The following is a 27,963-nucleotide window of genomic DNA, read 5'->3' as shown; positions in this document are numbered from 1 at the left end:
TTGTAGTGATGCAATGAAAACATAAAAGCGACACGGTGAATGTGCAGCGATGATACCAAGTACTTACAGCATTATAGAGCCTGAGCTTGTGTAACGTGTAATGCCTTTAGTACAGGTAAAGGTACAACGTGTAGACCAATAACACTGCTTAAAACAGTTTCGGCGGCTTAAAAACTGCATAAATTACACATCATAGACACCAAGTCTATCCTAATTAAATACTGAAACGCTATTGGCTACGTAATTTCTAATTACCATTAAAATTCATTATTAATAACACGTAAAAGGCGTGAAACATGTGGTTTCCTTTAATGAATATTAAAGAAAAATTGTTTCGCATATGTTTCTTAAATTTTTAAGGTGTCGGCATTTTTCAAAGTAGTCTACGGTCACTAAAAAGCTACAAATTTATATACTAAATTGAGACATTAAGATATTAATGTCCAGAAAATTGTCACCTTTCAGAATAAAAATTAAGGTTAAAAACACGTTTTGTACATTTTTTTCGGTCAAACTTTCTAGCGTGAAATAATCTTTTCGTGGGAAACATTTATAGTGACCTGATTATTAATTAATAAAGCTAGTAAAAAGTTAATTAGTCCTTAATATTTATAGGCGTTAATATATACATATATCTCGCTTTTAGCAGTTTTTATGGCAGCGTATTTAATCCTCGGGGCCATCCAGAGAGTTTGTGGGCCCCGAGAAAATTTACCAAATCGCGGGCTGACTCAAGACGGCCCTACACGCGTCCCGGGCCCCTAGAAGGCACGGGCCCCGGCGAATCTGACCCTCTCGACGGCCCTGGTAATCCTAAAACCCTTAAACTTCGTCTATGGGAAGAATCATCACGAAGAGAAGTATTAGATACTTCCGGTACTTACTACCCTGAAGTGTCCTTGGGAAATTTCAGCTTCCTTGGTAAAGCAGTTTGGGCTGGGCGTTGATTACCAGAAAACCTACACTTAAACTTAAATATATAACGTACATTTTAATTTTAAACTTTATTATTATTTACAATCTATCGTTCAAACCCCATTAAACAATTATCCTCTCAGTTGAAGCGCGTTAATTAAAATTTAGGCGCGTATTTCCAAAATAAGCGCAGTCTTTAATTTGTTGACGATTTTATAAAAAAACTAAAACAAAAAAATTCACGCAGCATTCTAAAAAATACCTTAACAAGAAGTGATATCTAGTTTACTAGGTAGAAGGTAGATATTCGCCACTTATCTCCAGTCCAAACGTAGGTTCGGAGTTAACCCCGCCTCTTAATTACAACCAGCATCTCATTGGTTCTTGAAAACTCACGCCAGCGCGACGCGAACGACGAAAATTACGAATTTTCCGACTGAGGAGAGGCGAAATAGCCCGGCCTCCTTTTACGTCCCCCCTTGTATTTTAAAAGGGGGACTGGGACTATGGCGCGCGAATACTAAGGCATACTAATAAACTAGATATCACTTCTTGGTCTTAAATACCTAACGGGGTTCCTTAATTGGGTTGGGTTAGACGATGTTATACGCGCATGAAGCTGATATTTAATAATGGGCTGCAATTACAGAATACGCAAATTTTATCCATTACTTCTTTCGAGGAATGCACTTTCCAAGAATGCAACAACTTATCACAGGGTTCGTGCGTGCGTTCCGCATCAAACGAAATTTAAAAAAAAGTAAGAATTCCACCGTTAATTAAAATATATATATAATATGTATAAATTAATCTCCGCATATATATTGTTTTTTGTTCCACGAAGAAATTGTTCTCAATTTGTTTATAAAAATGACGCTAAAATTAGATCTGACCTAAATATACCTATTCCTTACGATAGACCAGCGTAACTGTAGTCTTTACCACTGTTGCATGAACCTAAATACAAATGATAACAATTAAAGATTTAATTTCAATTTCTTTTGAACAAAATCAAATAGACCAGTTATAAAAATCGGGCTGAAAATACTAATCTGGTAGGTTTGGCCAAGGAGAAATAAGGTAAGATGGAGTGGTAATGATAATGGGCGACCTGTATGAGAACTAGCTTCAATTTTTAAGACAGATGGGCCGTCCTTTACGTTTCCGTACTGTAAGACCCTACCTAAACGCTGAGGATGCTGGGAGGACTTCGGTGCCGTTACGTAGGTTGGGGTACAGAGGCAACGTTATGGGTATGGGGGTATCACTCCATCCCTCTCTCCTTTAAGGTTTGACCACCTTGTTTTCTAAAATCGAAATACCCCGTATGTGGACAACAAAGATGTTAGAAATGGCTCAAATTTCGTGGACTAGCAACTTTGAAGTCCCATCTAACGTCTTTGGGCCCACATTCCGGATATTCCATCTTAAAATTATATCATGCAGACGAAAATAACTTACAGTATTCCAGCCTTTCTTCCAACATCGATATTTGAGCACTAAGAGACTCTATACGATCAGAAGCTGCTTTGAAATTCTCATCAAAAATTGCTTTGACGTCTATAGGAGTCGTTGAAGGTGTGGCAACTGTAGTGGGAGGTGGCGTCGTAGTAGTAGTCGTTGTTGATGTTGTGGTAGTCGTCGTTGTGGGCGGTTCTGTAGTGGTAGTAGTTGTGGTGGTGGTCGGAGCTGGTGTGGTGGTCGTAGTAGTACTCGTTGTTGTAGGGGGTGGCGTCGTTGTAGTTGCAAGCTCCTTGAATTTTCGGTCAACTTCGTCTTTCAAATTACTGACTATTCGGGTTAAGTCCTCGACTTTCTGGACTAGATCACTCGGAATTGGTGACACTGACACAACGTTCTCTGGGCCTTGTTTCTTAAATTAATTACAATTGGGACAATTGTACTACTAATAATTGAAGGGTTAATGCTAAGCCTTTAATCATGGTTATATAACTATGGTGAAGTTAAAAATTAATAGCGGTCAGCCTAACTTAGAATCATTTTCTTCTGTCCATGTCCAATTGCACGAATTCATTTAACAATTGAGACCGTATGAATAGCCATACAGGGAATATTGGGGAAAATAAAAAGAGATCAAGGCACTACATTCAAATTCTTTCATTCAACGTTCTCAGGCCTCAATTGGGTTCTTGCCAATAGTTGAATAATACTTGAACAGCTCCCGACCCTTTTATCCCAATAAAGACATGAAAATGAATACTGACCTTATCCAAGGCTTCGACCTTTTGGCTGAGCTCTTCGTAACCTTTCATGAACTCAACCATCTCAGGAATACTATTAATATTAACTGTAAATTAGGGAACATTAATTGATTAAGTAATAACGGCCAGATTTTGGCTTAGATATACTTTTGCAGGTTCTGCCATCATCAAGCAATAGGAACTCGTCAAAGCATTCGCAACGGTAGGAGCCGTGCGTGTTGACGCACTTTTGTTCGCATTTGTTGTTTTTCTCGTGTTTACATTCGTCCACATCTTTATTGGATTGAATAAACCCCAAAATGAATTTGAAACGACAACTAAAGCAGCTGGGAAAACTTACCATTTTCGCAAGTTTTCCCACTCCACCCTGGAGCGCAAAGACAGTGGTCCGGTTTAGTGCAAGTACCTCCGTTTCGACATTCTTGAGTACAAACAGCTTCGAAAGTAAACAATCAAAATATAATGTTATTCGTAAGTCACTTTCACTTTGAATAAATAAATTTATTACGAATTTGTATTCAATCTGGGAACCAACATTTATCATTTCCTTGTTTTAGGTGCAATGTTTGGGAGCCCATATCTCCTTAATTAAATGTTGAAGACCCCAGGTGTTTTAGCACTTTCACTCAGTTTTACCCACCCACCATTTAGTGTATCGCAGACCCATCAGAAACACCTTGTATACAGCCCAATTCTATCTTTGAACATTCTTAAGTTTTACCAGAAGTGAGATGAGACTAGAAGTACTGAGCTAACCAAATTCTTCACTCGGCGAAAGTGAATATTCTTGATAACACAAGAACGGTTGGTCCTCTAGTGGCGGTTTCTGAATTTTCCCTCCAAAACGTGAGACGCTCGCGGTGGTAGACGGCCGAACTAGATTCAAGGAGCCGCGTCCGTGTTCGGCCGCTTTAGGTTGAGGGGAAGGGGGTAGGAAATGTTTTTGGAACTCGACCAATTTTTTTCTCAGTAGTGTAGGCGCGTGGGAAGCGGCATAAAATCCTCAAATTTGTTCACTAGTGCCAGGATCTACTATCAATGCTAGAGCCCTTCACTTCTAGTCTCATCTCACTTCTGGTTTTACATGGGTACCCAGATTGGATTGGAAATCACAATCTATTCCGTGGGATCTTACGTTTGTTGCAGGAAATGGCTCCAGGATGATGTCTGGCCCATCCGGGACAGCATGAATATTGGTCCTCTTTCTGGGCTGTCATCATCAAGACCGTTCTGTACGCTCTTTCGTACATGACCCTACGTATATGTGCGTGAAATATTTAACCCTTTGGGTCGATATCCTTAAGGCTAATGATAAGTATTTGGCAAGGAAAATAATACCTAAAGGTGGTACAGAACTTGTTTCCATCCTTTCCTTGGCACGGATGCATATGAGATTTATAGATGGGCTTGCAATAAGATTCCACCTGCTTCACCGGTTTCGTAACCACGTTGTTTTCGATACAAACGTGTCTCCTGTACAAAAAAAATATATTTTCATGTATCTACAGAAGGGGATAATAGAAGAAGGATGACACTCTGTATTCTCTTAATACATTAGTTATGAAACATGATTCTTCCCAGGCGAGGGATCCTTTTTGTTTGCTTTCCCGCTCATCAAACTTCAGATGGGTAACTATCGCACAATGGGGGTGAATTCTATAACTCTTTGGTACTAAATCCCCAGCAATCAACCCACAAACCTTGATTGTCTTGACGTGGGACAAAAATGCACAAGCGCATGCATGCGCCTTGGCAAATAGTTAAGCTCTAATGTAGTAATGATCGGGTATGTGATTCGGTTTAGTAACCTTGCTCCAAATGTAAAATTATGTTGGGAATCACGTTACAATTACCCCGCTTTGTACACTTCTCTCGAAGAGAAGTATTATACACTTCTGCCATCACTCATTTTCATCCACGCAAACGTTTTTCATTACGGAAGTTGGAGAAGAAAAAACGTGAATATTGTTAAATATGATTAATGTTGTTCAATAAGTATTTCTAAAGGGTAGGTTAAAGAAAACTTAAAATCACAATTCACGTTATCTAATCTCAAATCATCAAGAAAGAAGGAAACGTATCCTGCCTGAATGATTGGAATTGGATTATTTGTTTTCTCAATACCTTTATTACAAACGTATATGTTAATATTAAAACTGGCCACATGAGGTCCTTGTTTTGGCAAAAAATTATTTTGGCCCCCTAGACTAGTTTTTGGCAAAAGATATAAAAGCGTCTATACGCGCGGAATAATAGTCGGTAATAAAAGGTTAGACAACAAGCTCAAGGCTACACGCCACTTTTACGTTGCCATACGAGAAAGGCGTATTACACGACGGCGCAAAGGGGTCTGACATTTGTTGTTGTCATTATTTTTCAAAGAATGTCCACTTTTGTTCGACCAAATTAAGACCCAATGTCCACTTTTTTCGACCAAATTAAGACCCAATGTCCACTTTTGTTCGACCAAATTAAGACCCAATGTCCACTTTTTTCGACCAAATTAAGACCCAATGTCCACTTTTGTTCGACCAAATTAAGACCCAATGTCCACTTTTGTTCGACCAAATTAAGACCCAATGTCCACTTTTGTTCGACCAAATTAAGACCCAATGTCCACTTTTGTTCGACCAAATTAAGACCCAATGTCCACTTTTGTTCGACCAAATTAAGACCCGATGTCCACTTTTGTTCGACCAAATTAAGACCCGATGTCCACTTTTGTTCGACCAAATTAAGACCCGATGTCCACTTTTGTTCGACCAAATTAAGACCCGATGTCCACTTTTGTTCGACCAAAACCAGACCCAATGTCCACTTTTTCGATCAGATTAAGACCCAATGTTCACTTTTTCGATCAAACTCAAACGATTACAGGTGAGCAAATGAACTTTACTGTCCAAGAAAGCATACGATCTCGCGTTTGAGACAGACAATCACGCAACAAGTCAATTACAGATGTTTCGATTTTGGACAAATGTCCGACTACTCCAATGGGTGATCGTAGAAATAGTTAATCACTGGTTTTGAATACCGCGAAAAAGATAACGCGAACTCGGGCGGATTGAAAAAGGGAGACTTTGGAAGATTATAGTCATTTGAGTTTCCCGACACTAGTTTTATTTGGTTTACAGCATTGTTATTTTAACAAGGTGTGTGGTTGCTTTTTGATTTCGAGTTGGACCAGGAAATATCAAAAGATTATAAACGCAAAACGTTGTTATTAGTACGTAGACTCGAATTCTTATAACCAAAAGACGTCGAACTCCATCGACGCGGACAAAACAAGTTTCAGGAGAGAAAATAAAATACCTTTATTGACGTCAAATTTTTAAGTTCAATTTTTAAGTGGAATTAACCACAGTAATAATTAGTAAATCAAGATTAAATACCGTCGAGTGCGGCAAAAGTTAAGATGTAAAATATTGGCTTTTCTGCAAACTCGGAAAGATGTACACAGAGACCCTTATCGGGTGTCTCCATCCACGTTTTCCACTAATGTCTTAATTGGTACTATTTACAAATAGCAATGGAAAGATATGGGGTATGACGACAAGGGTAGAAATTAACCAAGGCCTCTATGGCGCGATTTACCACCATAATGGCGGCCCAAAAGGTATTATAAAAAATGTGCCGAAGGGTTGACGGGCAACGTCTGGTGCCTTTGCTCTAGTATTTTATATAAATACCAGATGTAAGAGCCATTACGGTTTTAACTGTGGACTCTTAAGTCCGGGTTGCTGGTACAAGCAACTAAGTCTGCCATAAACTAAGGGGTGTCTTCTTAGGGTCGAACTGAGTGGAAAGTGTCTATGAACATGGGTGTCTACAACGTTTAGCTTAGCTATGGTTTCTCAACTATTGATTGGGGAGGTACAATGAAATAGTCAAACACGTGGAGTAATACACACCAGCCAATTCAATAGTCTTCAATCTAAGAACGTTACCGAACCTTTATCTACAGCAGAAGTGTACTATTAAATGGGCAGAAGTGTGCGTATTCTGGTTTACTCCACGTGTGTTATTAGAATTTCCTTGTTTTACGGACAAATCAATGTTTTAAAGCCCATATCACCATACAGCTAAATGTTGTAGGCCCCATGATGTTTATCAACACTTTACACTCAGTTTCACCAAGAAGCGATATCTAGTTTACTAGGGAGAAGTTATAAGATGCCTAAGTATTCGCGCGCCATAGTCCCCCGTCCCCCTTTCAAAATACAAGGGGGGACGTAAAAGGAGTCCGGGCTATTTCGCCTCTCCTCAGTCGGAAAATATGACTGTAATTTTCGTCATTCGCGTCGCGCTGACGTGAGTTTTCGAGAACCAATGAGATTCTGGTTGTAATTTAGAGGCGGGGATTAACTCCGGACTTACATTTGGCCTGGAGATAAAGCTAGAAATGTGGCGAATTTATAACTTCTCCTTAGTAAACTAGATATCTACCCCAAGAACACACCTTTTAATTTATGGCAGACTTATCAGAAACATCCTGTATAGACGTACGGATAATTTGGTTCGTGTCATCCATTTTTATGTTTAAAGTCAGAGCCAACCAAAATTTAATTCTCTCAGGCATATATGTACTTGAAAAAAAATAGGAAAAAAGAAGTTTGATTTATATTAAATCCGTATAATCAAAAATTTAACTACCCACGCTGGCTATATTCTGTATCAGTTTTAGTTATTTTTTTCTTCGTCTTCTTTTTTGATAAATACGTTTTAGGAACGCGACCAGCGTATTTTCAATAGGCCTTTTCAAAAAGTCCCCTATACAAAATATGTAGCCGGGGGAAAAAGCAGAGATGGAAGGCATTTTTCCCTCCCTAATTTCTGCGCGCGCACCTGTGAAACGTCATTTTTAAAATCGCCTATTACACGTACTTGTTTTTTACGATCTGATGGAAGATACACAGCACTATTCGTTAAATTCCCATAGACCTTTAATATGATAAAAATGGTAATACTGCCTTTACTATAGTAGTACTGGTAACTGTTTCAGCCACTTTACCACCACAAGACTCATTGAAAAATTACGCTATAGAGTGGGTGTCCCACGCCACTATGTGTACTTAAACATTTTCCCACAAAATGATGTCTATGAATAAAAATTGATCCCCACGTATTGCTCATTAAATACTTCGCAATTTAATGTGGTTCTTTCTAAAATTGATAAAAGGTAAAGCGGATTAACCACGAAGTTATGAAATGAATTGTATTGAGACTAGCTAGCTCAATGGGGAAAGAAGCTAAGCCTAATGGTGTTCGTTCTTTCAGTGAGGACGTATAAACTTGAAGGAGAGAGTAATGGAGTGGAAACCCCCATACCTTAAGCGTTGCCTTTGTACCCCCACCTACGGCACCATAGTCCTCCCATCATCCCCAGCGGTTAGGTAGGGTCGTGCCGGACGAAATTGTAAAGGACGCTCCCTCTATCTCAAAAATAGAAGCTAGTTCTCATTCAAATAAAATGGCGCTACGCCGCAGCACTTAGCAATCGCCTACGGAAGGGTAGGGGCGTGCGCGAGGTAGACTGGGAGAGATATGGTGCCGCAGGTTGCCCATCATCATTTCCAATCCATCTGACTCCCTTATCCCTGGTATAAAGAGGAGGATCGGAGAGACCAAATTCTCCGTCAGCCGCCCCACCCCTTTCATTAGAGTTCCACACATGCTCAATCGGCGCAACAGAGGAAAAAAATCAGAGGAGTTTGTTGACGGCCAGTACGAATCACGTGACGTCTGGCTTCCCAAGGTAGGTGCGTGTGAGAGAGACATCGGGCTATGCATTTATATTTACCTTCCCTCTTTGACTCTCATTCTTATAAGTGCTCACTGGTTCTTAGAAAACCTCTCGGGTTGATCTACTTTATTTAATGCCACTATTTAAGTTATTTTACTTAAGGATTTTAAATATTTGCCGATTATCTGGATAATAAGAAAATCTTAAGGGTGGGGTCCACTTTTAAAAAGTCGGGATTTTAATTTTTGAAAGCCGAAATTAAAATGTGTGGAGACGAGACAGAGACTAATGTCTGAAGAAAATTGAAAGATTTCAATGAAATGTCCCAAGGGGAGGAGCGATTTATCTAGCGACTTAAGATTTAATCAGGGTTTATACTTCTTTCACAATAACAAAATAGAACTGATAAAACCTTTACCCAAACTGTCTAGAAATTGTCTACAAGAACTACTATATCAGCATTGTTAATGTCTATGAATGATAAAGGAGACACCACTTCGAGAAACGAAAAGTTCGGGGGCTTATAGACAGATTTCAGTTGGCTGCGTAGTACGTCACACCCTCCTAAGTCCTACCACGGTTTTGGCAGCCATATTGGTGGGTTTCAGCTTTCCTCATGCAATGAACCCACCCATATGGTGGTGTAAATTATCTCACCGTTCCCATGTATCTTAGCTCCTCCCCCAAACGAAAGCTCTCTATTGATAACAGACGCTTTTCAAAAGTGGGTTGTTTGACCACCATGTTTTATTAGGATGGCGCATCCGGTATGTAAATACAAAGACGTCATACAATAGAGCTATCTCAGAAGCCTTAGTGTGACGTCAGCGATGCTATTTGCCCATAGAACCAAAGCGGTACCAAACATGGCCGCCCACTGCCAAAGTTAAGCCCGTGACGTTTTACCAAGGCACTGACGTCACAACTGAGACAGCTCTATAGACCACTTAGATGTAACATGCTTCCATCTCGCTTTTCTGCGCCTGCGATAGGCGCTTTGTGTCCAGAGAGTGCGTTGAGTCGGCTATGGGTCAACCCCATTGTATGTCCCATTACAAAAGGTTTCCTACCCTCTTATGTACATTTATACAGACTAAATTTGGTGGACTGGTAACGACGAAGCCCTATCTAACGTCTTTGTTGCCCACAAACCCATCAATGTTCCTTATTAACCCTATTTGAAGCAGACGATTTTGACGCTTTACGAGTGACGTGTGGGTCGCTTGGTACAAGTTCATCCATTTCAAACCATGGACAGCCTCCATCACATTACCAAATCCCACCTCTAACTCCAGTTTCGGTTTTTTTTAAACTAAATGTTATAAATAATTCTCGTATGAGTCAGAAGAGGGCGTGTCGGATTGAAGTCCATTTATAACGACAGTAGTATCTCTACAAAATATCGTGATTAGTAATACTTAAAAACGATTTATATCCGTTTAAAGGTTTTTATCTTTCACTGGAGGGCTGTGAGCCGAGTCGAGCGACACCTGTAAATTCGAGATTAAAAAGCGCGATATACCGACACCAAAATTCCCTATAAGCATGGCTCCGATGCAAACTCATTTCAAGGACTAGTTTCGAAAAATAAACATGCCTACTTTTAACCACATAAACATTTTTGATAAAATAACATATCTAGAGTATCATTGAATTTCGTGATTTAATGTTTTAAGATTTAATCCTTGACTCGTTGGACTTGCTTGCTATGACATTTGATATTTACATATTCTCATGAATGGCATGGTTCAGAATATCAGAAGGTGATAATCGAAGAAGGATGACACTCTCTATCCTCTTAATACTTTAGTTATGTAACGAGATTCTTCCCAGGCGAGGAAGCCCTTTTTGTTTGCTCTCCCGCTCAACACACTTCAGATGGGCAACTATCGCACCGTTCTAGGGTGAATTCTATAACTGTTTAGTAATAAATCCCCAGCAATCAACCCACAAACCTTGATTGTCTTGACGTGGGGCAAAAATTAATCCACAAGCCCATGCGCCTTGCCAAATAGTTAAGCAGCGCTAATAGAGTAATGATGAGGGAACTATTTATCGCGTATGTGATTCGGTTTAGAAACATTGCTCCAAAAATGTTAATATGATGTTTGAAAGAATCATATGTTACAATTACCCTACCGCTTTGTGGGTGGTACACTTCTCTCGAAGAAAAGTATCATACACTTCTAATCAAACACGTGCAGGTTCCGAAATCGAATGAAAATTGCGACAAATGTTGTGAGACTTTTACTTTAAAATAATCAATGGACAATTTATGGATCCCATTTTCTCGCCAAGGCCTAAAAAAGATTCAGGGATGAGAGAGGGCTTAAAGACATCAATTTTCACTGAAGTGATTAGAAATTTTATTTTTTCGAGGTTTTCCCTTACACTATAAGCTTAAAAATCGTCTCCGAAATATTCCTTTAATTCGCCGGTCTATCGATGTTGATGCAAAATTGGCGTTTTTTTTCTCTTTTAATGAAAGTCATTTAAGCCTAAATCATTCCTCAGTTCGATTCCGCCGAATATAAAGTTGTCAGCTCAAAAATGTTTCAACTCTGTCTTAATTTACTTTAAAACGACCGTGTGACTTGGCAGTGCAGTTTCGAAAATGGGGAAGTTAAAATAGCCTTTCATTTCAATGAAAACTGAAATGGTTTAAAGAATATATGTCTAATTATGACCATGTTGTAGAAGACGCCCTGTTTCCACGCTTTCAAATCGAATCTCAATTTTTAGGGAATCAATCTAATAGATAATTTAAGAGTTCGATCAAAATTTTCCGAAGATTTAAACATAGGTATAGAAACAGAGAGAATTATTAAAAGGAGTGGAAGCTGGGCTTCCTTTGGGATTGCAAAAACGATGAAGCTAATATTAAACGCTCTGTCCACTTGTATCAGAAGGGGATAAGGCAAGAAGAATGACACTCTGTATAATCTTAATAGTTATGTAGTTAACATGATTCTTCCCAGGCTCATGCACCTTTTTGTTTGCTCTCCTGCTCATCAAACTTCAGATGGGCATCGCACCGTTGGGTGAATTCTATAACTAAATCCTCAGCAATCAACCCACAAACCTTGATTTTCTTGACGTGGGACAAAAACGCACAAGCGCATGCATTCGCCTTGGCAAATAGTTAAGCAGCGTTAATAGAGCAATGATGAGGGAACTATTTATCGCGTACATGTGATTCGGTTTAGTAACCTTGCTCCAAATGTTAAGGGATGATGTTGGGAAGAATCATGTTACAATTACCCCGCCCGCTTTGTGGTGATACACTTCTCTCGAAGAAAAGCATTATATACTTCTGTTTGTATTAAATATTCCCACGAAACGAACTACATAATTTAATGAAGTCTCTTAGAAATAAGGTTATTCTCCTCAATTTCTTTCTATATTGGAGAATTCGAGGCAAGTAGAAGAAAATCGTATTCTCCAGACAGATGATGTATCACGTGGTTTTGAGAAAATAATATTTTGTAAGGCATTCCTTTGTATACAGAAACATTCGTAAATGTATATACTGAAAAATACATTTTTCTCTGACACTTAGAGCGAATAACTTGCAACTTCGAAATATCAGAATAAAAAAAAAAGAAAAGAAGCCCCACAAACGCCCCTATAATACAAGACGTTTGTCATTAAAAAGCGTTAATTTGTTAGGGTCTTTTTTTTCTTCTCATTTTCACTCAAACTTCAATTCCAATTCGTTTCTAGTTGGTCCTCAGCTAAAAGTTCATTTCAGTACAGACTATGCGGTTAAATAAAAGACGGGCCAAGTTGGAACCGAGTTGAAGGATCAACTGTTGATTTGGACAGCCAAAAACAGAGATTAATTAGCTTTCTTTTGATTCGGGTTTGGTTAAAACATAAGTTTATAAGATCTGTTCCATAAGTATGTCATTACCCATACTTCGTAATGTTAGAGGCTTAATGAGAGCTAGTTCAAGAACGACGTGAGAATTGACTACACTCGGTTTTGCAGTCCATCCTCCTATTTAGTCTGTACTAAGCCTTTGACAGGGCCTCACTAGGCGTCGCTTTAAGAGAATCTATGACGTTTCACCTACGTCACTTCATGACAAGCTCTCATTAACGAGTGACACACTTATGGAACATATCTTATAAACTTATGGTTGAAACAAGTCATTTCGAGGGGTTAGTCACACTCATATTCACTGGTTTCTGAGAGTTTGTCGTGAAGTGACTTAGGTGAAGCGTCATAGATTCGATTCAAAGCGACGCCTGGTGAGGCCCTGTCAAAGGCTTAGTAAAGACTAAATGGGAAGATGACTACTCATGGACTAATAATAGAAAGTTAAAGCTTTATTTAATCCAAGGACTGCTGAACCGAGTGTCGTCAATTCTCGCTTGTCGTTCCCGAACTAGCTCGAGCTGTAAGTCTCTAGCATTACGAAGTATAGGTAGTGTCATACTTATGAAGCACATCTTATAAACGTATGGTAAAGCGACGCTAGGTAAGGCGCTGTCAAATGCTTAGTACAGATTAAATAGGAAGATGGACTGTAAAATTAACCACCGAGTGTAGTCAATTCTCGCTTGTCGTTCTCCAACTAGCTCCCTGTAAATCTCTTGCATTACGAAGTATAGGTAGAGTCACACTTATGCAATATATCTTATAAACTTATGGGTGATATTCATTTCCTGGATGTTTCACTAAATTAGTAGAAGAATCGATAATAAAAAAAAATCACTTGATTTTCCTTTTCATCATCTCTTTAAGTATCCCTTAATAAAACAAAAAAACTTTGTCAAGGAGCTAGTACGTTTCACTACATTGCATATCGTGTTCGAAACGAACCGTATATTTTGGCAGTCGAGCATAATTTTTCTCTCATTCCGATTTTAAGCATTCCACAAGAGGCCCCACAACGAGCTTTCTCGAGCTTCGAAGAAAAATAAAAAGTTATAAAAATTAACTTCAGAAACATTTTGCTTTTATCGGAGCTGATGGGTAAAATATTTCGGCTACTACGCTATGCCTACATGAAGAAATTTCAAAATTCGAATCAGCCTGAGAAGCTACTCGATGTCAAAGGCGGAAATTGGGCATTTTAAAGCTAATTCCACGAATAATGACTTTTAGCTTAAGTCTGCCGTGTACTTAGAGAATTGGAAGCCATAGAAAAAAATGTATTTTTTGTTGGTTTTTTTTTACGACTTGGCAAAAATTTTCGTTGAAAGTATAATGGAATCTTTTGTTTTCCTTGTTTAGAGAGGGGAAAAAATGTTTGTAGAAAAGTTGCGTTACGTGTATGTTTTTCAGATTTCGCCTGGCTACTGTCTGGCTATAGATTTGCATCATCGTTAGATGAGTTTCAAATTGAAACGTTGCCATTTAGTTTAAATTTTATTTACATTTTTACAACTTTTCTTAAACTTTTTTGAATTGTTCGTGGGTTCGTTCAAATCTACCTTCGTTTTTATATCATTGGTTCAATAGAGCGTTTGTTCAATCATTTGTACTAAGTTCCGTTCCCCCGTTTTATACGAGAAACGAGCTTAATATTGATCTTTCCTAATTAGAGTTAACAAACAAAGCTAAATTTGATTATCGCGAAAGGTTCTGGCATTCAGAATATCCGTTTAAATTTACATAACAACCGTTTCATTGGCCTCATTGTGCCTAACCAAAACTAACCTAGTACTCCTAAAGGCCGACTTCCAGCGAAAAGGGTTCTAGTGAACTGAAAACCGAGCATCGAGACTAACAATGGAGCGACCGTGCCGATTTTCGAATCCCCGCTGGGTCAAAAGTTGGAAGGGTTCTAGCTAACTGAAAGCCGTGCAATGTGGTTCTAGCGAACTGAAGATGAACAATAGAAATCCTTTTAAATTTATTTCCTCTCGAATTTTTACTTCACCCTGAAGGAAATTCTCTATAGTGTATCTTCAGTTCGCTAGAACCACTTTGCACCGCTTTCACTTAGCTAGAACCCTTCCATCTTTTACACCAGCGGGGATTCGAAAATCGGCACGGTCGCTCCATTGTTAGTCTCGATGCTCGGTTTTCAGTTCGCTAGAACTCTTTTCGATGGAAGTCGGCCTTTAAACCTAATCTGAGCCCAACCCGAGCCTAACCCAATCAAATCCGAGCCTAACCTAAAAATAACCAAACTTAACGTAAGCTAAAACTATTTAGGTTGCCGCCTTATCCCCGTCTTAGGTTTCGATCAGTTCAAACTTTGTGAAAAAACGGGCAATGCTGGGAAAAACCACTAAGTTAGATCATGGCACTACACCCCAATCCAATCTTTGGACGTTTTCATGTCTTATATGGATTCTTGACTGAACACATATGGGAAAAATTAAGCAGAATGGAACCGTAAGTGAATTAAGACGTTTTACAGGAAGCAATTTGAACTTTCTTATATATTTTTGTGTAATTTTTTTTTAACTATGTCGAAGCTCAAGTTGAATGACTTTCTCTATGGGTCAACCTTGGGGTCTGGCAGACTTAAACGCAGTCCCAAAATGCAAACTAGCTAGGTTCTTAATATTAAAGTAGTTATATAATTTGAATGAAATGCTCTTCATTCATGAACGAGACCCAAAATAATGAAGAATAAAAAAAAATGGCAAAACACTCTCACTAGAACAAACAACTTTCCTAAGGTTTAAAATAAGTGTTAAAATATTTTAAAAGCAGACGAAATTCTTAAGAATCGAGACCGGAAATGGATCGAAGAATGTTTGGGTTTTGTTCAACCTTTATTCGACAATGAAATCCATTTTAATCTAAACGCTCATTTTGTGGCTAAAATTTCATTTAGAAACAGAAGCGTACTTACGGGAAATTACAACTGGAAACGTAATGAGAAAATGTGATAAAACTCTTTTATAATTTCGATTTAGTACATTTTTAACTTAATTAATGCACGGTTTATTTTTTTAGTTATGGGTGGGTTCAAAACACTTATTTAGCCCCACCCCATTGGCCGTTTTCACCTTAAACAAACTCGTTGGGGAACATTACTAGACTTGTAATTAAGCCTGCAAATAATTAGCCCGGTTTTTGTAATTGTCTTTCCAGCCCTCTCATATATAAAGTACTTCCTAAATTACTGTTCTAGGCACTCATTACCACTCTTTAAATAATTACCGGTTTCCCTATATAATGGCCGTTTTAAACCTTCCCTGAAGTCAATTAGGTTTTACATGTGTTTACGACAAGACAAATTTAAATATTTACATTACGGTCTACATTTCCTATAAAAAATTACTCATTATACCTATCATACTAATCGTTCCCAATGAAAAAACCCATCATGCTGATCGTTGCCAATGAAAAAAACCATCATGCTGATCGTTGCCAATGAGAAAACCCATCATGCTGATCGTTGCCAATGAGAAAACCCATCATACTGATCGTTGCCAATGAGAAAACCCATCATACTGATCGTTGCCAATGAGAAAACCCATCATACTGATCGTTGCCAATGAGAAAACCCATCATACTGATCGTTGCCAATGAGAAAACCCATCATACTGATCGTTGCCAATGAGAAAACCCATCATACTGATCGTTGCCAATGAGAAAACCCATCATGCTGATAGTTGCCAATGAGAAAACCCATCATACTGATCGTTGCCAATGAGAAAACCCATCATACTGATCGTTGCCAATGAGAAAACCCATCATACTGATCGTTGCCAATGAGAAAACCCATCATACTGATCGTTGCCAATGAGAAAACCCATCATACTGATCGTTGCCAATGAGAAAACCCATCATACTGATCGTTGCCAATGAGAAAACCCATCATACTGATCATTGCCAATAAGAAAACCCATCATACTAGTCATCACTTTCAGAAAATCAAAAAACCATGTCATGTGAACAATTGCGCTCTGAAGAACACTTGGAAGGGGTTGCAGAACCTGTGGACTTACATCGATTCTTTGATGGAGTTTTCATTTGTTCCATCACCAAAACGAATCACTATGTAAATACCCTTTATTCTCAATAGCCTATGGTTCTACTATCCCCTTCTTAAGCTGATTAAAAGTCCATTAACGAAATACTGAATAAAACATGGAAAATTGACAAAGGCTTAATGAAGGTTTAATTTATTTCGTTGGAACAGCCCTCTCGCACTCCCTTTCAACACCCTCAGGCCAATTTCTCGCCAAGTCTTTTGGCTTTTTACCTTCATAACTGACTTAGGCCTAACTAGACATTAAAACTTTACTTTGAAATGTAAAGATTAAAAAAAAAAAAGACCGACAAGATCAAACGGAAATTTACAAACGAATTCTGAAATAACAAGGTTGGCCTTCCCCTCCTTCTCTAGTAAGAAGTCAAACAAGACTATGGGTTTGAAACTAATTACGGACGTTGTCCCCAAATGTTATATATGTTCATTAAGCTATTACAGTTCTCTTAATTAGAGGAAAAGATTTCAAAGAGGCGGGTCAGTGTAGAGGTCAAAAATCTATGATTTCAATATAGGTCCAAGAAGTCAAATTGCATGAGTGGTACGTCACACACACAACTAAGTCTTACCATGGGTTTGGCAGTCATATTGGTGGGGATTTCAGCTTTCCCCGTGCTATCACTGTAGGTCCAAAATCTACAATTTAAAATATGGGTCAAGAAAGATTTCACCTACAAGTCAATTAGAAAGCCTTCATTCGAGTGATTGAGTGGTACGTCACACGCTCCTGAGTCTTACCACGGCTTTGGTAGCCATATTGGTGGGATTTATCTTTCACTGCGCATTCAATCCAGAAGTATAGCCGTGTAAATAATGTCACGAATCTTAGGTTCTCCCCCAGAGAGCTTTCAATTGGGTGAGTGGTACGTCACAACCTCCTCCTAAGTCCTATCACGGGTTTGGCAGACATATTGGTGGGTTTTAAGTTACCCTGGGCATTCAACCCAGAAGTATAGCCGCGCAAATTATGTCACGAATCTCAGGTTCTCCCCAACCCATACAGTAAACCATGTCATAAACTCACTCAAAATCTACCGATTACAGACAGACAATTCCAAAGTTAATGTAAGCCGACGTTTGAAATTTTAATTGAAGGGTGTCTTATTTTTTTTCCATAACTAGCGCGCGGTGACAAGACTGGTAAAGAGAACCGCGCACGGTATTGCCAGCTCATAGTCGGCAAGAAACAGCCAGCCAAAAAGAGGAGAAAGGGGCCAATTACAATTAACATAATGAGGCGCTGAGACGAGAATTTCGTAGAAACTGGCAGTTCTGTGGCGTCCGCGAGGGTTGTTTCTTTTTCTCTCTCTCCCTCCTTCTCTCTCTCTTTAAAACCTTAACTCTCTCAACATTCTGATCTTTATAATCCTAGGCAGACAGAGACTCGTCAGCGTCAAAGCGCCTGAAGAAAGTTGTACGAATAACGATCGTCGTCAACTCCCATGAAGCGAACGGCGTGGTGCTGCCAGCGACGGCATTTGGCGATACATTTCGCACCGCGTGGATTAAAAAATCCCATATACATTTACATTCGAATGCCATTTGGCAGCCTGGACGGCACCTCCTTATTTGTTCAGAGAGAACGATTCTCGTCCTCGGGCCCTTATCCACGCGGAATACACTTTAATCGTGAATTTTTACCGTTCTACCACGAATTTTGCGTAGGTTACGACACACAATTGCATTAGTTACTCTTTCGCGTAGCTTTGGGTTGGTCAAACAAGGCCTAATCAGAGTTATAATGATACGATGATAGTTTACAAATGGGAGAAGCCTGTATCATCACTTTATTGACGTAACATTGACCCAAGTGTCGCGAACTTCCGAGCATACCCGCCCACATCGTAAGGTTTCATTCTTGCACATGCAGTGCAGACTGATTGAAAGGAATCCCCAGTCTATAGAGTGCTACTAAGAGGGGAGGAGCTACAGGGACGTGACGTCAATATTGGCTTTCTCAGTGCCGGATTATTCACTAGGCACTGTAGGCACGTGCCTAGGGACCCCGATGGTCAGCCTAAAGCTCTCAGTTATCATATCGCAGTGGGCCCCGGAGGGTGTTGATTCAGCATTGGGTAGTAGTCTAAACGGTATGGCCAGAGCTAACGACTTTCAATATGGTCTCCAAAACCGAGATAAGAGGGTGTGACGTAACGGGAAAGTTCGTGGTAGCAGACTATAATTTGCGCAAATATTGTTACTGCTCTTTGAGCATTTCGATTGTGCAAAACAGCGAGATACACATTACGTTTTGTACATATTTTTGGATAGAATGAATACATTCTTGCTTTAATCATAATTTGCTTTTTACTTTTTGTAATTCAAACCACTTTACTACATTTTTTTTTTCGTTTTTCGTCTCGCTGCCTACGGACACTCGAGCTTAATGTTTTTAGACACATTTTGAGTGTTTTCGAAAGAAATTTTATATATGAATTAGCCTGCCTAGAAAATTTACTAATCTCACGGCTTTTAAACAAACCGATCATATATTAACATAAATTAATCGATATTGCAGTCAGGGTTCTTTTTTCTTTTTTGAGTTAGAAATATTGAAAATTTCCCATCATATTTTATAGCTATGTAGGATGTAGACCGAGCTCTAAGCGCGGGAAAGAACGGCTTATATAATATCCCAAAAAAATGTAAAGTGTACTGTGTACAAATATTGAATAGCAGAAGAAAAAAAAACTTATTCTCAAAACACTATACGCGGTTTTCTTTTCATTGCCAGATTCGAATTTCCAGACGCAACGACCCAAGAAATACCCGTGATATTTCGTTCCTTCATTCCTTTCTTTCTTAAATATTATCATAAGTTCATAAGATATGTTCCATAAGTTTGTCACTGGTTACAAACTGGAGCTTGTCATGAAGTGACGTAGGTCATAGGTTCGTAGATTCAAGGTGAGGCGCCGTCAAAGGTTTAGTACAGACTAAATAGGAAGATGGAAGTCCTGAAAAATTAACTGAGTGTAGTCTTCAATTCTCGCTTATCGTTCTCGAACTAGCTCGAGCTGTAAGTCTTCAGCGTTACTTTCGTAATGGCAGTGTCATACTTATGGAACATATCTCATAAACTTATGATATTATAAAAGAGGAGCATAAAAAATAAGAATTGAAGAATAAAAAAATTAATGAAAAAAATGCTTTTAGCGATACATTAAATTTGGGGGCTTGAAGTCTCCGACTGAGAGAATGTGCTGGGCAAATTGGATATGCAAAACTGACGAGAAGTGCGTGGGATATTTGGATTTTAATAATTACAGTTGTTTCATATCGTGGCATTACCAAGATTTATCATCGAGATAGTTTCAAGCTTGCTAAAGATCACACGGATGACTTCTTATAAATTTGAGAAGTGTTTTGTTTGCTTGTATGTTTGTTCACAATTGTTTACAGAACTTGGCCACTATACTAGAGTAACTAGGAAAAGAAAGGTTTTTAAAGTGACTCGATTGAGTTTCTCAAAGTTGGGTCCACGAATTTAGCAAAGAACATCCTTATTCCGAACCTAATTTAGTTTAGCTTTACGATTAACCCTAGGAATACATACAGCTACTAGGAATTATTGTGCCCCATATATTAAAACGTTAATTTCTATGCGGGTTTTGTGGTGGGCGGGACTTTCCTCAAAGTTGGGTCCACGAACTTAGCAAAGAACATCCTTATTCCGAACCCAATTTAGTTAAGCTTTATGATTAACCCCAGGAATACATACAGCTACTAGGAATTATTGTGCCCCATATCTTATGCGGGTTTTGTGGTGGGCGGGGATTGAGAAATTACTACAGGATTCCTGGGTAGTCCTATAGTATGATTTTCACACTAAGGCTGGCTCGAACGTATTTTCAAATAATGTACTGGTAGATTGAACTAATTACTAGTATTCAGCATTAGCACTTGCTTGCCTAATCTTAAAGCGATAAATTTTTGTGACATAACCTTAATATGGATTCCAAGTGGAGAAGAAAGAAAATAATATCCTGCCAACTCTTTTGACGAAAAAGATCTCGTAAAACGAAGACGAGAAAAGTCCCCCCCCCCGGAAGAAAAAACCAAACGAATACATATTTTAAAGTAGACGTACGTTGCCGCGCTTATTGCTCTTGTCGTAACCAAGAAGTGATATCTAGTTTATTAGGACGAAGGTATAAATTCGCCACATTTCCATGCAGCTTTATCTCCAGTCCAAACGTAGATTCGGAGTTAACTCCCGCCGCCTCTAAATCACAACCAGCATTTCATTGGTTCTTGAAAACTCACGTCAGCGCGACGCGAATGAGGAAAATTACGTATTTTTCGAGTGAGGAGAGGCTATGAAATAGCCCGGCCTCCTTTTACGTCCCCCCCCCCCCTTGTATTTTGAAAGGGGGACTGGGACTATGGCGCGCGAATACTTAGGCATCTCTAAACCTTCTCCCTGATAAACTAGAAATCACTTCTTGACGTAACCTCGTCGACTCGGTTTTTGCCCTTCTATCTCTCAAGTGGGTAAATAAATTGCATATGGAAGTAATTGAATTAAAACCATTTTTTTTGCTCGGTCTTTTGAGGTGGAAGGAACTAAAATTAGGAGCAATGATACGGCGGCGACTTTTCAAAGAAGTATATACAGTTGACATTTCGCGTTGAGTGGTCCACGCCTAGAATTATTATTTTTTACCCAATTTTCCACGATTGTCAATCAACTGGGCTTTTAGAATCGAATGCGTATGCTGTTGTCACAAAGCTCTTAATATCAAAGGAAGGTTATAATACGAAGTGTTACTTGTATACAGGGTGTTTCTGATAAGTCTGCCATAAATTAAGGGGGATTTTCTTTGGGAAATCGATTTTGAGTCGGAAATGCAACTTCTATCTCCATTTTGCCCTAAGGGACACTGTTTTCAAGTTATGATTGAGTATTTTACGGACGACCCCTTAATTAATATGAATTCATTGTCTTTCAGTTTCTTAATTAAATCAAATTAATTAAAACATATCAGACAGGTCAAAAAAGGCCCCGGTTTACTTCACTTGTTACACATATAGCGGACTTTTATTATAATGAAAGTTTTAAGAATACCACTTTCTTTTGTAGTCTGCAGAGCGCTTCTTAAACGTAAGTGACTCTTTAAGATCCTTATCTTAGACTCCTTCTAAACAGAAGTACATAATACTTCCCTTCGAGATAAGTGTACCACAAAGCGAGCGGGGTAATTGTAACATGATTTTTCCCAACATCATCCCTTACATTTGGAGCAAGGTTACTAAACCGAATCACATACGCGATAAATAACTCACTCATCATTACTCTATCGCTTAACTATTTGCCAATGCGAATGCGCTTGTGGATTTTTGTCATACGTCAAGACAATCAAGGTTTGTATGTTGATTGCTGAGGATTTAGTAAATACCAAAAAGTTATAGAATTCACCCTAGCACGGTACGATAGTTACCCATCAAAAGTTTGATGAGTATGCAGGAGAGCAAACAAAAAGGGGTCTCTCGCCCGGGATGATCCATGTTACATAACTAAAGTATTAAGAGGATACAACAGAGTGTCATACTTCTTCTATTATCCCCTTCGGTTCTAACGTATACTTAGACCTATAATAACTAAAAAGGAAGACTATAGTTTTAGCTTTGAAAAATAAAAGCAACTGAAATTTGCGTGCAGCCTGTTAAACTAACTGGTTTAATAATAACTTTGATAATAGGCTATAGTCTGGCCATGATATCGTGAGCTCACGCATTTCGGATAAAATCATATCTTGAACGTTTTTCTTTTTTTAAAAAAAGGAAGGTCATATAATAGCGTGTTTCATTAACATTAGCGCGGGAAAGTTAAGGGCAATCGTGACATAAGACCGCAAACTCTTCTTTCTCTCCGAAGATTATTTCGGTATATTTTGACATAAGCTGCCAGAACGCGTCAACCCCCTTATATCCCTTATCCAATTACCTAAAACACACATTCATTCGAGCTTTTATAAGTTAAACTCGAGAAGATATTGGCGCAAAAAAAGATATCATGCCAGAAAAAGGTGTGCCCCGATCTGGTGACGTCCGATTAGATATAAACGCGGAATGTTTTTCGTACTAATCGAGCTTAAGAAATTGACCAGGAAAAAAACGTGTACGAGAAGGTCCAGCGCCTATATTGACGCAAGAATTTATGAGAGAATAAGCAAAAGCGCTGTTAAATTTTCAAATTAGGCTTAATGAAAATGACGTCGTCTGCTTTTTTATACACAATTTTCGGTCAATTTCTTACAGTACTTCTTTGTTAATCCAGGGATAGATTTAATTTTAGAAGTAGGAATGGAGAACAGAGCAATCTGGGCGCGCTTCAAAGTCCCGGACCCCGGACAGAGGGGTATGCAAAAAGAGGCGGGTCATAGTAATTACGTATTTTTCGCCGTCCCCGTCAACAACGTCATCAAAACGTAGTTTAAGCGAGCCAATAAGATAATTTAAACTCTTCGTTACGTGTTGGAGGGAGGGGCTCTATACTGAGCTATGAGTCGGACTGAAGTAAATAATAACCGTTCTCCATTCCTACTTCTAAAATTAAATCTATCCCTGATACGAGCAAAGATACGGAATGGGGAAAAACCATGCCTTAATGGGCTCTACAAGTTGTAGACTTATGAGCAGTTGAAATATTCACTTATTATAGAACTTAAGTGTTAAAAAAATGCAAGACATTAATTACCCTGGTGGCCTATTCCTGGTGTGTCTGTTTTTGTGACTCCTTGATTGTTGAGGTCCCGCAATTGGTGACGCTGTTGTTGGCGTACTTGGGATATTAACGGTAACATGCTGAGTACCGTGTTGATGATGGTGAAGTCGTCCATGAGACAACTGCGACGAGGACCTATGTCTCTCTGGAGTTGGCCAACCAGGGGCGGAGACGATAGTCGCTACCGATAGTAGCAGCAGGAACCAGAGCGTATGCTTAGTCCAGTAACCCGAGACGAGCCGTAAGGGTAAGCCAAGACGACGAGGCGTCTCGAGTCGTAGCCAAGTCATTCGACTTCCTAGCCAGACCGACGTCGCTTAACAAATACCGTAACGATCATCGGAATCTCGGGTTTTTCTCAAATGTCCAATTAACGCGGATCAGTTATGTCTTTCAGAACTACCGCTGATTGTTCGGAATTCAGGGATGCACCATTTTCAGATAGGTTTACCCGCCAAATTGAGCTACACAGAGCAAGGTTTCTTTCTTTAGCTCGATGAAGAGTTCGAAATTTCGAATAAATTTTCACACTGATTGTTCAGAACTCAGAGGTTCATGGTTTTCCGTCACGTCTTTTTTCGGCAACTCACTTGAAATTTGCGATGCACAGAGCAAGGTTTCTTTCTGTAGTTAATTATAGATATTTCGAATGTTCACCGATTGAACTATGTTTAATTGTACTAAGATAACCGAATGATGCCTTCAACGCATGCGCGAGGTATTTCAATAAAGACAAACTCCCCGGTTTAAGCGGAAAATGGCTCAATTTCAATTAATGACTTCTTGACATGTACGGCCACACACGAGTTTGCGTCTTTCGATATATATATATACGCCACTTCTGGGTGGTGCCAGCAATTTTGATTCATTTACCAAAAATATCCAATGGTAATTAAATCCGCAGTTATCATTTTCACCAGCATGAAGTCAAAATGGATTTTTTTCTCAGTCTCTCTCTCTTTTTCGAAGCCACAATCTATACGGAAAAACATGAAAAAAGAAAAAAAAATGTATTTTTTTTGAAAAATGATTTTCTCACGAATTCTGCCGTGCTTAAGGCACATTAGGCTATAGTGCTTATAGGTAGTTTTTCAAGTTGCTTTTATATTTATGAAACTTTGATAATCTATTAAGGGAAGAACAGAGTATATACGCGCCTGGAATTACAAATTAACATATGAAGAAATATTTTTCTTCAATAATTAGCTCGTTCTCGCGGTTTTCATTAGGGGTAAAGGAAGAGGCCCCTAAAAAAAGGAAATAGTCACACACGTGGACCATAAATTCATAAGATATGTTCCTTCCATAAGTTTGTCACTGGTTACAAACTGGAGCTTGTCATGAAGTGATTGAGGTATGTCATGGATTCGAGGTAAAGCGACGTCTGGTGAGGCGCTGTCAAAGGCTTAGTATTCAGACTAAATAGGAAGATGGACTGCTAAACTAACCGAGTGTGGTCAATTCTCACTTGTCGTTCTGGAACTAGCTCGAGCTGTAAGTCTCAATAGCATTACGAAGTATAGGAAGCGTCTTACTTATGGACAGAGCCGGAAATAAGAAAAATGTCTTATAGGACATGTGTCTAGTGACCGCTCCTTTGACTAGAAAATTTATAGGACATTGTCCACTAGAGTGGCAAAAATAGTGTTCATGGTCAAGCTATCAAAACTCTGGGAAAATTTATTGGTCAAAATATTATGGGACATTTTTGTTATTGGACAGTGTCCAGTGCCCTGTGCTTATTTCTGGCCCTGCTTATAGACCATATCTTATAAAGTTATGGCTTTATTTTGCCAACTTATACACACTTCTACCCATTTAATAGTACACTTCTGCTGTAGATGAAGGTTCAATAATGTTCCTAGATTGAAGACTATTGAATTGGCTGGCTAATATGCCTTACTCCATGCATTTATGTGTCTATTTCCTTGCTATTAGGGGCTAATCAATGTTTTGGGAGCACACATCTCCGTAACTAATGTTGTAGACCCCATGATGTTCTTTGACATTTTCCACTCACTTTTAGCCAAACAGCGCAGCCGGGCCTTTAATTTATGACATAAATTCTCTATATATAACACCACTGAACTAATGTAAATGTTAGACGGACATTCCTAAAATTCTCTATTCATGTATATTCGTTCTTGAATACATAAACAAAATCAATTTAAAACGTAGATTGTCCGATGAATTTCACTAAACACCCTACATTACAAAGCATTAATGGCTAGCCGAGTAAAGGAAAGGTTCAAGTACCTCCGTTAGTCCTTATCGCCATCAACAACAAGCAGCGCGGGACAAGAAAAAAATGAATTTCCTAATTCCTAAACAACCTACGTAACTTCAAAACGTCTCGCTATCGAATAACATTCCCTTCCAAAATATTTTATTTTATCATGAGTGAAGCGAGGCACGTGGAAAGAAACTTCATCCAAATTTAGAGAGCCCACAAAGTAAACCCCCGTTCAGACGACTAGACTAAAATCTTACGTTCATGATGTCGGTGAAGTCGCTTTCCTCGCTTAATTAGACTGTTCATACGTCACGTGTCAACGATCGGTTGTTTATAGTTTGAACATTTTCAATTTCTTTGGTGAATGTCGAGATGGCACCACCTAGTTAGCGCCGTTACTTTAGCCATAGCCCTTTCGATCATGCCCAACTGACGCATGATCAAGTGAGCTATGCTTTAACAGACGATATATGGGAAGTTTTAGGATTCTTGCCGCGGTATTTGTAATTTTGGATTCGGTTATTTTAGTATTCTTGGCCTAAAAATCATTCACATATGCGACTCGTTTTAAGTCGTCCGCTCTCACGTCTGAACGTAACGAGGTAACCGACGGGAACGTACGACTTTACTCTAGTCTGAATGGGCATTAAATGGCGCGTGTGGAAACCTTTTAGGTGCCGTTCCATCACAATCGTTCGCGCGAGTGTTTATTATATTTGTTTATGAATATTTAAATAAAGAAAATAGTTTCATCAACAATTTGACATTAGTTTGATCAAAGCTACAACTCATTAAATATATTAAAGTCCTGATAATCAAAATCCAGCCCAAACTGCTTTACATAGACAATTAAAATTTGAAGAAACGTATACTGTACATAATAGTAGGCGGGTTCTAGGAAAGTCTTAAATGAAATGGCGGCCGGAAATGTTACAAACTTTAATTATAGAATAACATTGATTGTTCACGTTTCAACTAATATTTACTACACTGGTTCCCGACGGGCAACGCCGGGTGCCTTTGCTGTTACCATTGAAATAAATAGTTCTATGAAAATTGCATGGAACCCTAATTGTTTCAAAGCAGAGTATCATTATACAACAAGAAAGACACGTAACGCTCCAACAGGGTTTAGCTTATACAAAACATGATTAGTAACTTTAGTAATAGTACATCTTTTATCATTGGCCACACTAGTGCTGGCTGCGCCGTAGCCACAGTAGCTAGCGCATTGCTAACCACCTACCGTTTTTACTTAATAAGGGTAATTAAACATGGAGTAGTTTCATAGGACGTTTTAAAATTGAAAAGCAAGGATCATTAAGTGCTGTAATCATTAAAAACTGGACAATATGATAGAAGTATGATTAACACCTGATATAATAACAAACAATGCGATACAAAAAATAAAGGCACGTATAAACATCTTCAGTTTAAGAAGAATGCGGTGAGGCTACCTTAACCCTTTGACCTATTCGTTTATCCCGTCCGTTCCTCCCATTGGTCATTCCCGCTCTCTAACGATTTTGACGCATTTATTACCTAACTATGGGGCAGCAAACCCTTGCTACTTTCTATACCGATAAACAACTACACATAAAAATCGGCCTTAATCTAAAAACCTCAGTTATTTAATGTCAATATTCTTATATAACAAACATGGCAATTCTGGATGGTTAGCAGGAGGACGCGCGCATGACGCTTGGTAAGGTTCTCAATGAAAACTAGTAGACACACACTTACCCGAACCGTTGTCAAGAGTTCCGAGTTATACAATGGTACGTACGGCGGAAACGGTTTTCGCTCCTGACCGAGCTTCTTTTACGCGGCGATGTTTTGGAAACAAGCAACTCGCTGCTCGCGAGTACTGAAAGAACAACAGACTACCGTCGAAATAGGAACTCGAGTGGTGGAATCGAGATTTCGAGAAGAAGGAAAAGTATTTTAGAGAGTGAGAGAAAGTAGAAAATGTACTACCAGGCGGTTTTCTCTCAAGAGGTTCTCTTGTCTACCCTCCCCGGGGTACTAACGTACTAACTTTGAACTATACTACGATCCCTATTTTCCGCTACTACTAGTTTAAAAGTTTTCCTTCGCTAAGCAGCTCGCTGCCTCCACCGTCTAAGTTTTCCGTACCGCCAACCACTAGCACCGTCCGG

The 27,963-nt window shown here is 39.0% G+C and overlaps 1 protein-coding gene across 2 annotated transcripts; it reads right to left on the bottom strand.

Moving 5' to 3' along the window:
- Nucleotides 1-1,027: 1,027 nt before the first annotated feature.
- On the bottom strand, nt 1,028-27,963 carry LOC149690295 (uncharacterized). Of its 2 annotated transcripts, none has more exons than XM_089869787.1 (9): nt 27,548-27,963; nt 23,545-24,547; nt 4,476-4,610; nt 4,273-4,391; nt 3,478-3,573; nt 3,285-3,410; nt 3,141-3,223; nt 2,377-2,788; nt 1,028-1,872 (listed from the first exon to the last, which is right to left on the bottom strand). In XM_089869787.1, exons 2-9 carry the CDS (start codon nt 23,859-23,861, stop codon nt 1,826-1,828), a joined length of 1,335 nt encoding a protein of 444 aa, XP_089725913.1. In that variant the 5' UTR covers nt 23,862-24,547; nt 27,548-27,963; the 3' UTR covers nt 1,028-1,825. The 2 variants fall into 2 exon arrangements, with proteins under 2 accessions (XP_089725913.1, XP_089725914.1); XM_089869788.1 differs by lacking the exons at nt 23,545-24,547; nt 27,548-27,963 and adding exons at nt 4,691-4,770; nt 4,838-11,610.

This window comes from Phalangium opilio, unplaced genomic scaffold (genome assembly GCF_054372755.1).
Source record: "Phalangium opilio isolate 3A_F unplaced genomic scaffold, DU_Popi_V2 ptg000031l_1, whole genome shotgun sequence".
Classification (NCBI taxonomy): Eukaryota; Metazoa; Arthropoda; class Arachnida; order Opiliones; family Phalangiidae; genus Phalangium; species Phalangium opilio.
The sequence above is the reverse complement of the archived record's forward strand: the minus strand, read 5'-3'. Positions and strand labels throughout refer to the sequence as shown.